Consider the following 16866-nt stretch of genomic DNA (forward strand, 5'->3'; position numbering starts at 1 on the left):
TTGTAGCTACTATTGAGTAGATACTTATTTCCTGCCACAGTGACAGGACTTAATTTTATGATAGAAGGTAATCATCCTGTTCTGAGTAGGTTTACCAAGGTTTCTTAACTTCTACTTAAATTATATGGAGAAAATGTAGAAATCTGTCTTAGAAAGGACTTCAGCAGGTTCCCTAGTCCTCCTTCCTATTTGAAGCAGGACTGTCACCAACACTAAATCAAGTTAGCTTTGGGGGGGGTGAGGAGGGCATTTCTTTATTTTTGTCTAGAGATTCTACAGCCTCTGCATAATCTGTGTTTCACCACCTCTCCACTCAAGGCTTTTTTCCTAATTCCCAGTATGAATCTTCCATCTGCAACTTGTTGATGTGGTCCATTGTTATATCATATGTGACTACAAGGAAGAGTTTGTCTGTTTTGTAACTCTGATTTAAGCCGTCATGGGCTATTAGACTGCCTCTTTACCTCCTCTTGGCCAAACTAAAAACTTAAGCTCTCTCAGGTTCTCCTGTTCATAACAAGAACATGATTTTGGCTCATACAGTTCTAGCATCCACAGTAACCCAGGATCTTGAGAAGGGCCTGAGGATTACTACTCAGTCAGCTGGTTCTCAGCCTATCTTAGTTCACAGTTATTCAATCCCAGGTGTGGAGCTTTCCACTTCTTACTGAATTTCATGAGGTTTTCTGTTGTATGTGTTGCCAAGTTTCTCATGGTCTCTCTGAACTGAAGATGCACCATCAGGCATTTGAGGTATGACTCCTGATTTTGTGTTGTCTGCAAATTTGTTGAGGGTGTTATTTGGTCTCATTGTAGTCATTAATGAAGATACTGAATAATATCAGTCCCAACAACAACCCTGGTGTTCTTACCTTTTCACCATCTTCCAGCTGAGTATCGAACTACTGATTAATACTCTTTGAGCCCAGCAGTTCAGTCAATTTTCAACTCATCTAACTGTCTGTTGATCTGGCTAATATGTCCTCAGGCTACAAATAATGATGTGGTAAGTAAACCATTTCAAAAGCCTTGCTGAAGTCAAGGAGTATTACAATGACTGCTTTTCTTTTGTCCACGTAGTAGTCTGTCCACATAATAGTCTTCTCATCATAGAGGAAAATCAGGTTGGTCATGAAAGGTCTGCCCCTTGGTTTAGCTGTGTTGACTATTCCTGGTCACCCTTTTTTCCAATCATGTGAAGGACATGGAATCTGGAAGAATGTGCTCCATGATATTCTCAGGGACTGGAGTGAGACTGATGAGCTATAGTTCCCCAGATCTTCCTTGTCCATCTTAAATTGGAGCAATATTAGCTTTTTCCTGCTGTCAGAGACATTCCCTGGCTTGTCATGATTATGTTTTTATTGTAGATAATAGGCAGCAGTGTCCACAATTGAATCAGCGTGGTGAATCACATCTACCCTATCCAGTGTCTCTAAGCAGTTTGTAGCATGGTCCTCCCCTTCTGTTACTTGTCCATTTCCTTCCCATACTGTTACTTTGCACAGGAATCTGGAGCCCTGCATGTGAGGCAGACAGAACATTGAGTTCTTTCCCATATCATCCATCAATAAATTGTCTTCTCTTACCCATCTGTGAGCCTCCATAATCCTTGAACTGTCTCTCTTCCACCACAACACTTGCTAAATCTCTTCTTATTACTCTGTTCCTGCCACATTTTAGCTTCAGCTGTGCTTTGATTTCTTTGACCTTCCTGATTTTTTCTGGTTGTCCAAGCAGTGTTTTTATATTTTGCCTGTCCTTGTTTCTGCTTGTACTAAGCTTTTTATAGATTCATCAAGAAGCTACAAGCTTAGCTAAGCAGGCCTTCTACTGAAATTCCTGATGATCTTGTGCAACAGGATGGTTTGTTTATGAACTCTCAATAAGCAACTTTTAGATCTCCTGGGCACCTTTTTCCCCACGTGGTAGCTTCCCAGAGGATTTTGCCTGGTGATTTCTTAGAAACTGAGGTTTGCTCTAGAATGGCCAGAGTTCTGACTCCACTGCTTTACATTCTTAGCTTTCCTCCAATCTTGCAATCTCTGCAACAAAAGCTGGCGTATGGACACATGCTCTTTCCTGTATATGAGCAGCAAGTCTAGTAGAGTGTTGTTTCTGATCAGTATGTCAGCCATTTACGTTAGGAAGCTGTCACCAACTCAATCTAGAAATTCTAAACATTTCCTGGGTGAATTGCAGCAGGTGTGTGAATGATTGAAATCTCCAGGAAGCTGCACAACCTGTGATCAGGACACTGATGTGAACTGTCAGAAGTCTCATCCATGTTGTCTTCCTTCTGGTGGGGATTTGTTACAGTCCACCAGACAGTATGATTGCTGTTACCACAGCAGGATGGAGCAACTCAGACATGTCTCTGGTTTTGCAATTAATAATGTGCAGTCAAGGAGCTCCTGCACATAAACCCAGAGCTGTGCTGGTGAGAGCAGCAGCACAGCTAGTTATTGTTCTGCAAGATGCCTGCTTCTGCTGGGGCCTTTCTGTTCGCCTAGAAGTGTGGTGGAGAACATCACCTGGACCCCTCATGCTTACCCCAGAGCTATATGATCCTCCCCTTGATCTGTTCAAGGTGTCACTTATCCACATGGGTAAGCAGCAAAAGGAGTAGTCAGAAGGACTAGATGAGCCTTGCAGTCTTTCCATGACATCCTGGCTCTGGGGAAGCAGCAAACATATCTGGATGATACCTCTGTCCTGTACAAGAAGGAGTAATCAACCTTTAACACTCATCACTTTACTGGATTAGGATCAGTATTATGAGATGATTGAGGCATCTGGTCTAGAACCTTGCAAACACCACATTCCCTACAAGCAGTTTTCTTCCATGCTGCAATCTGAAAGAGGTATCATCTTGCTTAGTGGTATGGAGTGTGAACCTTAGCTTTTGTGGAAGGAAACAAGTTATTCAGCCATGGCTGACTGCAAAATAAATGTTTAATGTTAACATAAGCCAAACTTCTAGAAGTCTTAAATTTAAAAGGTGGGAATTCCTAGCACCACCTTCTACTACTCTATCTTTCTGTTTTCACAGTAGATATTCTATTTAATGGGATAATGCTATTTAATGGGAAAAATTAAATCCTAGCAACTTCAAAAGTGTTAGTGAAGATGGTTTCCTGTCATCTTAAGGTTATAAATGCATTTGTCTTCACTTGCTGTTTTCAGGTCAAAAAACTGCAGAACCAACAAGCAAAGTGCATGGCATCAAGGGAGATGAACATAACAGATGTGATAAAAGTAGCTGCACAAACAAGCCAACTTGGTATACTTTAATACTTTATATTCGAGTATAGACAGTTCAGGATTGCAACCACTTCAGTAAAGCAGGGCTGAGTAAGATACCTTTTAGATGTCCTTGTGCTCTGTCTTTTAAAGACAAATTCTAGAACAGTGCTAGCAGGAAGTTTCATTAGATTCCTTCTGTGGATTACTTAAACATCTCCAGTTCATAGAATCATAGAATGGTTTGGGTTGGAAACGACCTTAGTTCCAACCCCCCTGCCATGGGCAGGGACACCTTCCACTACACCAGGTTGCTCAAAGCCCCATCCACCCTGGCCTTGAACACTTCCAGGGAGGGGGCAGCAGACATCTAGTGATATATTTTGTACTGAATAAGTTATCATTTCCCCATTTTTACTGGAAAATTTTTGGTCATGTTCAAAGTTTCCAACTTGTTACTGGGATGCTGTGTCTCATCCTTGGGATAGCTACTTTGCCAAAGATGATAAAACTTTAGAAAAGTTTTCAGAAAGCCTAGACCATTCCTATGCTTTTCTGGAATGTGTGACTTTAAATAATCAGTGTACTTAATTGCCAAAGAGTGTGATTTTATCACTCTGTAGCAATAGGATGCCTAAAGAAATGTGGAATAGATTACCTAGAATGCACTTCTGTCCAAGAGTTGGTAAGATTCTGCTGTGGAAAGCTAAAGCTAGGCTAATTCAGACAGGATTAAAAAAAAAAAAAATTCTGTAGTCATGACTTACTACTGGTCATCTAGTACTGGTACTATCCCTGAAGTACTAGTTACTGAAAGTTACTGAAATTTTGCTATTCTAGGATAAAAAGGTGAGCTTGATGCTAAAATTACTGATTAGTTTTTACAGATTGTTGGGTTATGTAATCACAGTTCTCTTTCTGGCCTTCAATTTTGTTAAAGATCCAATACAGTTCTGAAATATTAACGGCTTATTTCCTACATGCTATTCTATGAAATCAGAATTTTTGAGAAATTCATTGGTTGTTACCACATAAGGAAAATGAAAACTTTTTGAAGCATAATGTGAATTGGAACTGCTTTAATCTACATATGTTAAAAAATATTTATGTGGACTTTTAAAATTTGCTTATCTTGATTATAGTTGGTGAAACTGTGCCACTTAAACAGAAAGCTGGTGAATTTTTCAATCCTATGCTGAATGAGCAACAGAAACTGGCAGTGAAAAGGATACTGAGTGGTGAATGTCGTCCAACACCTTATGTTCTCTTTGGACCACCAGGAACTGGAAAAACATTAACAGTAATTGAAGCTATTTTACAGGTAATGGTGGATGACAAATCAGTGATCTCTAATCTTTTCAGTGTTGGAAGACTTATAGTAATTCTGTAAGTACCGTCATATTTTTTTCCCCAAGGAGTTTTCAAAATACTCTTTTTAAGATCATTTTCTATAGCTCCGTGAAAGCAGAAAGATCTTTATGAATTTAACAGAATTCCTGAATGGCTTATTTTTAAGTCTTCATATCTTTGTCTTTAAAGCTTTAGTGAATAGTATCTAATTTGTGATTCTAGTAGTGCATAATATAGTAGTGCGCAATAGATTCATGAAGCACAGGTATGTTATCCATAAATTAATTCTGCTGTTGGTACACTCAGTTAGAGAGTACTTAGTCATGAATGTCAAGACTAGTGTTCTTGAACTGCAGAAGGATAGATGACTATAATGTGTATGCAAAACTCTTCTGGATTCTGGATTCAGTGAAAAAAAAAATGGGCATGTTTGACCTATTGCCACTTCTCTAAATAACCTTTTTTAATGTCCCTCTTCTTTAATGTAGATACATTATACTCTACCAGGTAGTCGAATTTTGGTTTGTGCGCCATCAAATGCTGCAACAGATCTGATATGCTTACGGCTGCATCAAAGCAATCTGTTAAAACCAGGAGCTATGGTCCGAGTTAATGCTAGCTTCAGGTCAGCAGAGGTAAATATTATAGATATTTGCCACTTAATATTTCCATTTTAATATTTTGATCTTAAAATACTGATTTAGTAATGTAACTATCAGTGGTTATTAGGCTGGTTAGGCTTGTTTAGGCTCCAAAGTATGAACATACTACTTCAGCTTTTCCAGAAGATTAACTGGAAAATGTTGATCATGGTCCTTAATTTGATTGTATGAGCATAGAATCTTAACCTCTTTCCTGCAGTGCTTAACTCCACAAGCAGCACATACATATTAGTGGGGTTTTTAATGTGGTAAGATGCTTTGACTTACAAAGCAATCCTAGAATGTGTTACTGAAGGCAAGCCTTTGACTCCAAATTAAGACTAATTACACAGAAAAGTAAGCAAGTGGGATTGTCATATTTATACAGTACACACACACATCATGTGTGCATTTTGTGTATATGTATGTATATATATACAAATATGTATATGAAACATCCGTATGTTCCATTTTGATCCTTACAATAAAGAAAAAACAGATGTGTTGCATATGCACTGATTTGTTTAGGCAAATTAATGAAGAATTCATTTCAGTGTTTGAATAGGTCCAAATCTAAATGTTTTGCTCGGCTTCTAAAATAGATTTCAGTGGGCTTTTTTATTCAAATTAAAATGTCTAGTTTTAGAGCGGCATTTAGTTCTACAAAATACCTTTTTGTTTCTGCAGCAAATTGATGACATGGTGAAACCTTACTGCAAAGATGGTGATGATATTCAGAAAGCATTGTGGTTCAGAATAATAATTACCACATGCAGCAGTGCAGGAATGTTTTATCAACCAGCAACACGGTAGAGTACTATGGATATGAATATCAGAGAGATAGCTGGATGCTACAAAACCCAGAGTTTTTAGATACCCTCTGTACTGTAACTTGAGCCGTTTTAATACAGTTTATTGCATGTGCCTCTACTTTGAAGTTGTCATCCTAGAAGACCACTTGGTTTTAGTAATGTTTCAGCAGAGACTTTCTCCATGGTAAATTTAAGAATTATCTTGAATAATGTTACACATTTTTGACACAATAATTTCTCCTCCACTACCAGTGGGAGCCTTGGAAATTATATTGCTGTTGACAAACGCTGTGGCTCAAAATAATTATCACACTGAAAATTATGTTGTATTTGGTTTTTATCAAGCCACCTTTACTAACTGTAAACAACCACCATGTCAAGTGTTGTTAACTAAAGATTCTGCTTTGATTTTAACTTTGTAAAAGGACACTCTGAAGCCTAACTGGCTTGAGTTGTTTGGTAGAAGCAAAGCCTGGGGATTGTCTTTGCTATACCAAGTGCATTGTTCTAGTTAAATAGCTGAAGGAAATCAAGAAAAAAACAAAAGCTTTTCCAAGTGTCTTAACTGTAGTATAAACAATGCTTTAATTAAGATAACCAGTGGTTATGTATACCTGAGTATGTAAGCGAAATCAAATGGCAAATTAAAGTTATTGGGTTGGGTTTTGTATATTCTGTGTTGAAAATAGCCATCTTTGCTCTGTGTGTGTGGAGTTGCCTGGCACACTTGACAAGGAAGTTAACAGAATTGCTGAGGTCAACCACAGGGTGGCAGAATGAACTAATCTGAAAACAGGACTTTTTTGGGTTCATGTTATTTAATTCTAGGCTTGGACACTTCACTCATGTGATTCTGGATGAGGCAGGGCAAGCAAATGAACCAGAGAGCCTGATTCCTATTGGGTTGATTTCAGAAGCTAATGGACAGGTAGTTCTCTTAACATCATTTACTGAAAGGAAAAAAGTTATGGTTTACTGTTTTTTATTTTTCTGAATGATGTAGAATGCAAGCAGCCACTTCCTAGTAACAAATATGGAACTCTGAGTACTTGTAATAAATCTTATTCATGCACAATATCCATTTCCCACACTTAAACAAGTGGGTTTACATCAAGAAGAAGTCTACGTTGGTAGGACAGGATTCAGTGTGTGGAAGATGTCAAAATAAAAATATGCTTTCTTAGTTTGAAACAATGATGTACTTCTGTCCTAGGCCTAACACTTCTTTGCAAACAGATTAGATGTTTGGGGGAAGGCAGAATACTTGATATAAATTAATCTTTGAATTCTGAAGTGTGTATGTTGTTATTGAAATTATATTTTTTAATAACTGATTTAATACAAGATGGATTTTTTAATTGCATATACAGGTAGTTCTTGTTGGAGATCCAAAGCAGTTAGGGCCAGTAATAAAATCTAAAATTGCACTGACTTTTGGATTAAATATGTCCTTGCTGGAAAGACTGACATCAAGAGAGATATATCTGAGAGATGAGGATGCTTTTAGTGCCTGTGGAGCATATAATCCTTTGTTGGTGAGTAAAACTACGATTTTAATTAATTTTTTCATCTAAATGAAAAAAGGAGAAACTGTGGTTCCTGCTGTTTCCTTACCACCTTTTTGCTCCCTGATGCTTAGTGATATGTCTAGCTTGAGCTTTAGTTCTCTAGGAGAGCTTGATTATTTTGAATATATACTCTGAATAGCAAGGATGCTGAGCCCTCCAGCATGTTAAAACCCTTCTTTGAAGGGGTTGTCTATTCTTAAGCAGAATAAGTCAAATATGTGCACAAAGCAGAATTCTAAATAATGGCTTAAAATTCCCTTCCATCTCCATTGTCCACATTTACTGTAACTTCTTAATTTTCCACAAATGAGCAAGTAGAACTTCTACTTTCAATATAAAAAGATAAACAAAGCCTTCTCTTTAAACATAAAGATTAATTTTGCAAACATCACATTTCAGGAAGGGAAAAAAGAAACTGTTCCTGTTTCTTTATCACCTCTTTCTCTGAAGGATGGCTTCCGAAAACTCTTGTATGGTGAAGTACCTGAAGTCTATGTTAAGTGGCAGAGGTAGCATAGTACATAAATGAGCACAGATGTTTCAGCTGCTTTAGATTATTGTCTGAATCTGAAATATAGGATTAAAGTTAAACTTACTAACTTGCCTTCCCATTCTTGTGGTAATATATTTGAAGAATTAAACTGAGAGCAAAAGATGACTAGATGACCATGTAAGCAGAAGAGGGAGGAAATCTGATGGCAGACTTTAAGGGGGAAAGTGAGAGTGTTTGGCCCTATGCTTTAGGTTGGGTTCAGCCTACCAAAAAACCTGTTATGCTTCCTCCTAAAATCTGTTAGGGCAAACTTTTCATTATTGTGTTCATTATACAATGCTTAAGGAGAATTGGCACAGTGAGAGAGCAGGAAGTGTGAGGGCTTTAGGGATACCGTTGGACTTGAGTATCATATGTTAGTCTTTTTACAGGACATATTTTTTCTGAGCTGGTTATTGCTGACTGGAATGCTTCCTTACAGCCATTCTTTCATTTAAAGACAAATACATTTCTGGTTTCTAAGGCCAGCTTCTATTAGCTATTCTGATGGTCCCTTTCTGCCTGTGAAGACTTCCTCAGAAAAACACGTTACATACATGGAAACCCCATGAAAAGAATCTGACTCTCTTAAAAAAAAAAAAAAAAAAAAAAAAAAAAAAAGAGAATGTGCCTTTAGATCAAATGTTTTAAGAAACTGGAGAATGACCAATTCATCTATCATGTATGTTCTGTTCTTTTTTCTTTCTTTTTTCTTTTTCCTTTGGAGGGGAAGGAGGTGGTCCTTCAAAACTGCTTTTATTTAGTATTTACTTATATAAGATCACACCTGCAGCTTTTGCCTTTAATACAGTTCTTTGGCAGCTTTAGAAAAGCTAAATGCTAGAGGATGGTAAGATAGTATCTGCTTGGGAGCTGTGTACTATGAAGTCTGATGAATAATTACCTGTTACAGATTTTGGTTTTTGTCTTTGCAGATCACAAAACTTGTAAAGAACTACAGGTCACATTCTGCATTGCTTGCCTTGCCTTCTAAATTGTTTTATCATAAGGAGCTAGAAGTTTGTGCAGATACTTCAGTAGTAACTTCTTTGTTGCACTGGGGGAAATTGCCCAGGAAGGGATTTCCATTAATTTTTCATGGAATAAGGGTATGTATAATGTAGATGTAGTGAAGGTATGAATAAGGAGGCCTGATAGAAGTTTGCTGATGTTGTAGATGAGTTTTCTGTAGAATGCATTCTAGAAAGAATATGAAAAAAAAGAATAAACTCTCTTTTGCAAGTAATGTGACTTCCTGACCATCTGGTTTTAGAAACAACTACTGAAGTCAAATGTTTGCTAACAATGTGAGCAGCTGTCCATTGAAGTGTATTGTGGAGACATTTTGGTACAAATTTAAATTCATAGCAGATTGACCAAGATGGGGCTACACTCAGCTGCCTCTAGATTGCTTTTGATGAGAGTTTGCTACATTAGAGTGAATACAAGCCTCTAAAACTAGAGGATTATTAAGGCTTAAGTAGGCAGGGGAAAAAATAGTATTTTGGAAAAAAACTTTTTCTTTAGTCTTCCAAGAAGTTAGTAAAAAGTGATAATATCCACTGCTTGGAGATACTTGGTTTTGAACTCTTCTACCTTGCACAAAACCAAGATACCAGCTTGCTAACACATGTTATTCTGAGTTGAGATTAAACTCCTTTGTTGCACACTTAAAGTACTCATCATAAATTCTGCAGCTTAAAAAACCAATATAAAATGTCAGCTGATACTTGTTCATCAGAAAGGGTGTATAGCAAAGAGGAGAAATTGTATATAATATCACATCACTTTTTTTTTGCATTTAGGATGTATAAGAATAATCTATTAATAAATATAGTCACTTCTGCACCCAGTCTTCATCATCTTGTTTCCTTTCCACTAATACAGGGCAGTGAAACACGTGAAGGTCACAGTCCTTCATGGTTTAATCCAACTGAAGCAGTTCAAGTAATGCAGTACTGTTGCCACCTTGCTAAAAATGAAAATGCTGCAGTGTCAGTGACTGACATTGGAGTGATTACACCATATCGTAAACAGGTAAAACTGATGTCTAAGAAATTCAAAGTTGCTGTATTTCATCTTGTGGTGAAATACATTCACATTGTGGCTGTGGTTTGTTAAAGCAAGGAGGCATATCTGAAAACTTCACTGTTGCGTGTCATATTACACAGTCGTATTATCAATCATTAATGATGTTTCCGTTGAAATCTAAACCTAGAGAAAGACAGCAGTAATGGCATTCTACTTTTTTTTAGTTTTAAAAATCAGGAAATGATAAAGGACAGATCTGCTTGCAGTTTTGGAGACAGAAGCAGATTTTTTCAGTTGTTGGGAGTAAAGAGCGCAAGTCAAGAATTTATTATCTAACAGCTGGAACAGCAATCTGATTCTGTCACTCTCTGCACTGAGGAGTGGAACAAAAGGGAAATGTAGTGAAGTAGGTGGCATGTCACCTTGTTATGGCTTTGAGGAAACTAGAGGAATTGGGACTTCTTACCTGTCCTGTAGTCAGACTTGACGTTTGTGCTGCTATTTAAACCTGTAGAGAATGTTGAATGTTAACTTAAAATGCTGTGCTTTTATTTTTAAAACTATTTATATTCAAGTCTAAGTATGTGATGTCTGCTTTCATTTTAAAAGAAGATTAAATCTCCTTTCATTTCCAGAGGATGCTCTGGACAGTGTGCATATTGGTTTTTCTTGATGTTCACATCTCAGTATTCACGGCTTTGCATGTGTGGGTTGGGGGAAACACTGTGAGGTATGTGGAAAAGCCCAACCCCTTCTGAAGAAATCTCACTTGCAAATTAGAGCTCTGCCTGTACTGATCCTACTGGTCAGGTGTATGCACCTGCCTATGTTTACAGTTACTGTTTATTTTTCAAATTTTTATGTATAGTATTGATGTGCCTGAACCTCTTATAGTCTCTAAAACATTTCACATCATTTCATGTGATTATGTCCTTCATCTGCCTATGAGGCAAGATATATAATAGTAACATCTGCTTCAAGAAAGTCACCTTGTATTGCAGGAACACTGATTACAAAGTAGTCATTGACTGTAATCCTTAGCTTAGCCAGGCATGATTTCTTGGTAAATTTCTTGGAGCACTTAAGGTATAGTCTCCAAGCAGCTTTTAGCAGATGGTAATATACTGATCCCATGCATACCAGCATTCCAGTGCGTGAGACTCCTTGTTCCCTTTCTCTTTTGGGGAGGGTACTTAAGGTCATATCTCACCTCTGTCTTTCACTCTGCATGATGGAGCTGGCAAGCAAAGGTGGAATCTCTGCACAGTCTTGAGGGGCTGAGGGAAGCTGCTTGCCCTACCACATCTGTGGTAAGCATGGTTTTGGATATAATGCACACTGGAAGAAGAGGGTTGATGGATCTAAGTTGTTCTTCTCATTAAAATCTGGATTATTAAAAATCTGTTGATTTCTGTTTAAATGATGGTAGTGAGTGCTTCACCTTCTAAGTTGTGTAATAAGTGTGATACTTCTTAGGAAAAGTTATTAGTTTATTTTAAAAGCTTAGTAGTGGATGATGGCTAAGCTTGGTGTTGGCATTCCCTGTGTTAAATCACATACTTGTATATTGTAGTATGTTTTCAGTTCTGAAGTAATATATTCTCAAATGTAAAAATAAATTCCTTCAAACGCTTCTTTTTTTTTTTTTTTTTGGTAGGTGGAAAAAATTCGATTTCTTCTGAGAAGTATTGATTTGGCAGACATTAAAGTTGGCACAGTAGAAGAGTTTCAGGGGCAGGAGTACATGGTTATCATCTTATCAACAGTATGTATGTTTGTTGTGGTCCTGTGGAGAGTTTTTGTATATGTCTAATTGTCTATGTTTCCTTTTTGATATTGAGCTTTTAAAAATAAAAATTTTTGAAAGCTATGTTTTTGTCAGTCTGTTACAGTATTTGAAAACAGAGCTTATTTTTAAATGCATGAAACAGTACAGCATCTGTGATTTTGGGGTAAACCTTAAACCTTTGTAGATACTCGTGCTGAATTTATTTTAGAGTTTCATGTGAATAATGTACCTTTCACTTAAGTGTGCATAGGGAGAATGGAAACTGGATGCATTATAAATATTAGAGAGACAACTGTGCAAGTCACAGTATTAAAAAGTAATTGCTATTTGATTTTAAAAAGCTGATGTAGGTTCTTTCATTCTTTTTCACCTTCAGTTTGAGAACTGTCACTTAATGGTATGCAGCTGACTACTTTCTAGACACCAAGGCTGACTGTGCCTAGAAGCTGAATACCCTTTATCAGAATTTATTTATTTTGCACTGGTAGGAGAGCACTTGGTAGTCTTTCTTGATCATCTTGATGGTGCACTTTAAGTGCTGTGCTGGTTGTATTATAGGGATGTTGGTAAAGGTGCTAGCTTTTTGAATCTGAAGCTATCAAATGCCTTGAAGAAAGGGTCCGGGGGAAAAAAAAAAATAATCCATGCTGTGTTTCTACTTCAGCAGTATGCTAGTCACAGGCTATCATTTTAATAGTACATCACCTCCTTTATTCACAGTTGGTTTTGGTTGACCACATCTATGGAAGTGTGAAGGTATAGGGACGTAAACTGCATCACTAGAGATTTTTAGATAACCATGAAAATGCAGGGGTATTTAGTTTTGCTCTGTGCAATAAATAGGTCTTTCAGAAAAGTGCTGACAAAAGGGAGCATTCAGGAAATGTGGGAAGATGCACACGTTTGGGAAGATGATGTTTGTGGATTTGTGTTGAGCCCATCCCTTGTATTTGACAAAGGGGAAAAGAAGATTGTGTCAGAGTAGTGGGAGGGAGTTGCTGTTGTTACTTGGAAGCTGGCAGCCCTTGTCTCTCACCTTCTCTTGCAAATTTGATGATCAGTGTGCTTCAGCAGACGTCTGTTTTTTCTGAAAGATCTCAGTGCACGTTACCTGCAGATGACAAAGATGTAGTCATAGTTTTTGGGCAGTTAACTAGAGTGTGGAAATCCTCTCTGAGCAGCTGAGACATCAGGTTTCAGAAGACTTGGCGGTTGAACTGAGGTTAGGTGCAGGCGTATGCCAGTTCCCTCTCTAAATGCTAGATATTATGCCAGTGCATGCACATATCCCTGGTGTTTGAATTCACATGAAAGCCCCGTAAAGGGAAAAACTACAGCAGGTTCTTTATGTCCTACTTTCTGTCCCTTGTCTTCTCAAGCATGTAAGATTGTTGGCTGGGGCTCTTGACAGGAGACAGTTCTTTGTGCTTTTAAACAGAAATCAGCGTGGAGTTGAGAAGTGTAAGCAGCAGCTAAGTCAGCTGACAGCTACTGAGGCTTTTTGCAGACAGCATCTTGCTACCAGGATATGTGATACCAATCCTTTATGTTGTGAGACAACATCCATCAAATACGCACTGTTGTAGGCACACTGAACTCCTGGACAGGAGTAAAAATCTGTGCTGGATCACTGGCAAAGCGGAGTGAATGCTGGGGTGGAGGAACAGTTGGGTTTGGGGCATTCTTTTGTGGCTTGGGAGAAGAGTTTGTAGTATTTTCATAGTGGTACTATTCTTACTTTCTTTGTTCTGTGTCATACCATAGCTTTTCAGTCCAGCATTGTTTCTCTCTTAAAGTAGTTCTAACTATGTACTATGCTCCTATTTATAAGAACTCATTATTTAGGTCATGAAAATCTTCTTTTATCAAAGATTGGTTCAAATATAGATGAAAGAGATAGAGGTGAAATTTAATGAGCAGTAGTTACAGCACACTAGTTGCTTTGGCTGTTTTTTCTAAGCTAGTCAAAGCACACTGATGAGACTATTGAAGAAGACTTGCAGAAAGACACACTGTGAATTGTCATTCAACTGTAAAAATTAGAATACCAGCAGCTCTAGCATTTGATCTACTGACAAGATAAAATCACTTTTTTTATGAAGCAATTCTGGTATCTTGTGTTTCAAATTACAGTGGATAGTCCTGATGCTAAACTAAAACTAGTACACCATTCTCTTGAAATTGCTGAAGTTGCATTAGCAGACTGTTGGAGAATAGACCTTCTGTGGGAAGGCCAATGGTGGGAAATACTTAGCTAGCTGAAATTTGGATTATGAAGCTAACTTGTGCATTGTTGACATTGAGCTGTGGATTGCTGCAGTAAGCAAATAGTATGTTAAAGTTATACTATGGCTAGGTAAGTTGCTTTCTCATTACTCTATTTCTAAAATTATCCATGATTAATTTTAGGTGCGATCTCATGAAGGCTTATTTGGTGATGACATGTACTGTTTGGGCTTTCTCTCTAATCCGAAGAGATTTAATGTAGCAATTACTAGAGCAAAAGCTTTGCTGATTGTCGTGGGAAATCCTCATGTTCTTGTGAAAGTAAGTTTTGTTTTTATATCTTTGAATTGCATGTGGTATTTGTCACAGTAAATGAATGATTTGGGGGGTTAATCTGATGTGAGGGAACATCAGATTATGTTAAGAATTGGTACGCTGTACTCAGTCTGCATTTGGGAATATCTGAACTCCATAGGTTCCTATAAGTATGGACTGTTCAGGCACCTACACAGTAGCCTTCCAAGCACAAAGGAAATTGTAATGCTGATCTGTGCATACGGGTTCCTACCGCCTTTTTCTGTTTAGAAGAGGTCAGAACCTTGATGCTGAAGTTCTCCAGCAGCCTGCAAGTCTAGTAAGCATGTTCTGAATAATCTTATGCAATCAGATTCTTCACAAAATGCAGTTGCTTCACTTTTTGAATGGAGGGTGGTAGAAGTGATTATTCCCAATTAATATAACCGCCTACCAGGGAGGTGGTCTCCTTTTGAACCCATGCACAGTCCTCCATAGGAATAAGGTGAGTTTTTCTTAATATCTGCTAAGATGTTATGTTTGACTTTCTGGACAAGAAGGAAAGCAGTATTCCAGAAATGGTCTGAATAGAAAGTTCAGTCTCCCTACAGCTATGTGCAACAAATGTAACTTACAGCAACTGTAGGTATCTTCCTCCCATGTTACTACACCATGCTTGTACCATTTGTAGAGTTCTGTTTCTGGAAAAGATCCTATTAAATCTCCTGCATTCATGTGCCATGTTAATTTGTTTGAAAATTAACTTCACAGAGCAGCATGATTTAAATTAAACATTAATCTTCTCTTGTAGGATCCCTGTTTTTGTGCACTGTTAGAATACAGTTTAATGAATAGAGTTTATGTAGGTTGTGACCTGCCTTCAGAGCTGGAATGCCTGCAGAAGTGAGTGTCTGGTCTTCGCTTTAACCTTGCTAGATATGGATCAGTTTACAATATTTTTAAAGCTAGTAATCGTTTGAAAGATTGATAAATACAACAACCTGTCATATCATAGTAAGATTTGATTTTGCAGTTTTAAGTACTGTAGACATAATAACATGTAATGCAATTGTATTTTCTTTCTTCCCATAAGAAGAGTCTAAGCACTAACTATTAAATAAGAGCTGTTGTTAACTTTGGTATTGTATGTATCTCTAAATGTTGCATTACATATTTGACGACCATAAGGATTTGGGGTTGGGGGGGTGCAGGGGAAATGTCTAAGGTGACTGTACTCTAATTAAAGAAAATTGCTTGAAGATTGATTTAAACATGTCCCTTCTAGTAACATGTAATACGTTGTTACAAGAGTATTATCTACTAGATCAAACATTTTTTTTCTTTTTTAATCAAAATTGTTGTTTGTGGAAAGATAAGCAAAATTTTTATCTTAGTCCCTTTAACTGACAGATGTGACTAGTTTTTCAGTGTTCAAGATGCATTCAGTCCTCATCTGTTTTGAAATTAAGAATATTTAACAGAAATTTGGTAATGAGCAAATCCAGCACCTTTTGTCCTGAGGGAAAGGCACATGTTCTGAAATGGTTGGAAGTTTCTCCAAAAAAGACTTTTAATACTTTTTTTTAAGGAGTGAAGAAGTTGAAATTTAACAGTATACAATAGCAGTGGCAACTTAATTGCTTTTCTGTTTAAAATGTGTACAATTTTATGCCTCTGCATAGAACAGTATGCCTGAATCTATAACAGTATGCCTGAATCCTACAAGTTTCAGAGAAGAAATTGATGAACTCTTACATTAGCTTTTTCGTACTTTATAATTTTTTCAGCTTCTCAATTTTCTCAGACTTCTGTAGTGCATCCTAAAACTGGACCATCCCAAGGACATATATGTCTTGTAATTTTATTATGGGACTGTTACAGTAATATATCCAGAATGTGAACTGGAATGATACTCAACATCAGTAAAGTGGAGATACTCATGTATCTTAAGCCAAGCATACTTAAAAACCCTACTTCCAGTTCTTAAGGCCTTTGTATATACAGCTGAGATCTCACAGGATTTTCTTGGTTTTCTAGTGCAGTCTAGCTATCTGCTGTGGTGCATGTCAAAACAATACCTCAAATGGTGGGTTGAAGGGGGGGGGGGGGAAATGTTTTGCGTTTCTACAAATACGCTGTAGAATAAAGTATCTTGTTTTATTTTGTCAAAATAAAACAACTGATGGCTTAGCAGTATTCCTGCTATCAGCTTCATTGGGCAGAACAATGCTGAAATACCAGCATCAATGATGCTATGCCAGTATTCTACATCAAACTCAGGAAGCTGTTGAACTAAGAATCTGTCCTAGTTGTTGCCTATTGAAAGACCTCTTGCTTCAGGATTGTGTTACAACATACCACATCTCACAAAACACTGTTT

The 16866-nt window shown here is 37.4% G+C and overlaps 1 protein-coding gene across 1 annotated transcript in view; it reads left to right on the forward strand.

Annotated features, from left to right (window-relative positions):
* Nucleotides 1-16393, forward strand: part of MOV10L1 (Mov10 like RNA helicase 1) — a 39776-nt gene extending 23383 nt beyond the window's left edge. The window contains exons 16-26 of the mRNA XM_069801942.1: nt 3187-3283; nt 4386-4564; nt 5082-5228; nt 5922-6043; nt 6875-6974; nt 7417-7581; nt 9082-9255; nt 10034-10183; nt 11835-11942; nt 14376-14513; nt 15298-16393. Coding sequence (XP_069658043.1) covers nt 3187-3283; nt 4386-4564; nt 5082-5228; nt 5922-6043; nt 6875-6974; nt 7417-7581; nt 9082-9255; nt 10034-10183; nt 11835-11942; nt 14376-14513; nt 15298-15393 — 1476 coding nt within the window. The 3' untranslated portion in view covers nt 15394-16393. The remainder of the gene's footprint in view (nt 1-3186; nt 3284-4385; nt 4565-5081; nt 5229-5921; nt 6044-6874; nt 6975-7416; nt 7582-9081; nt 9256-10033; nt 10184-11834; nt 11943-14375; nt 14514-15297) is intronic.
* Nucleotides 16394-16866: the final 473 nt, after the last annotated feature.

The sequence above is a fragment of the Haliaeetus albicilla genome, chromosome 14, assembly GCF_947461875.1.
Source record: "Haliaeetus albicilla chromosome 14, bHalAlb1.1, whole genome shotgun sequence".
In the NCBI taxonomy this organism is placed as follows: domain Eukaryota; kingdom Metazoa; phylum Chordata; class Aves; order Accipitriformes; family Accipitridae; genus Haliaeetus; species Haliaeetus albicilla.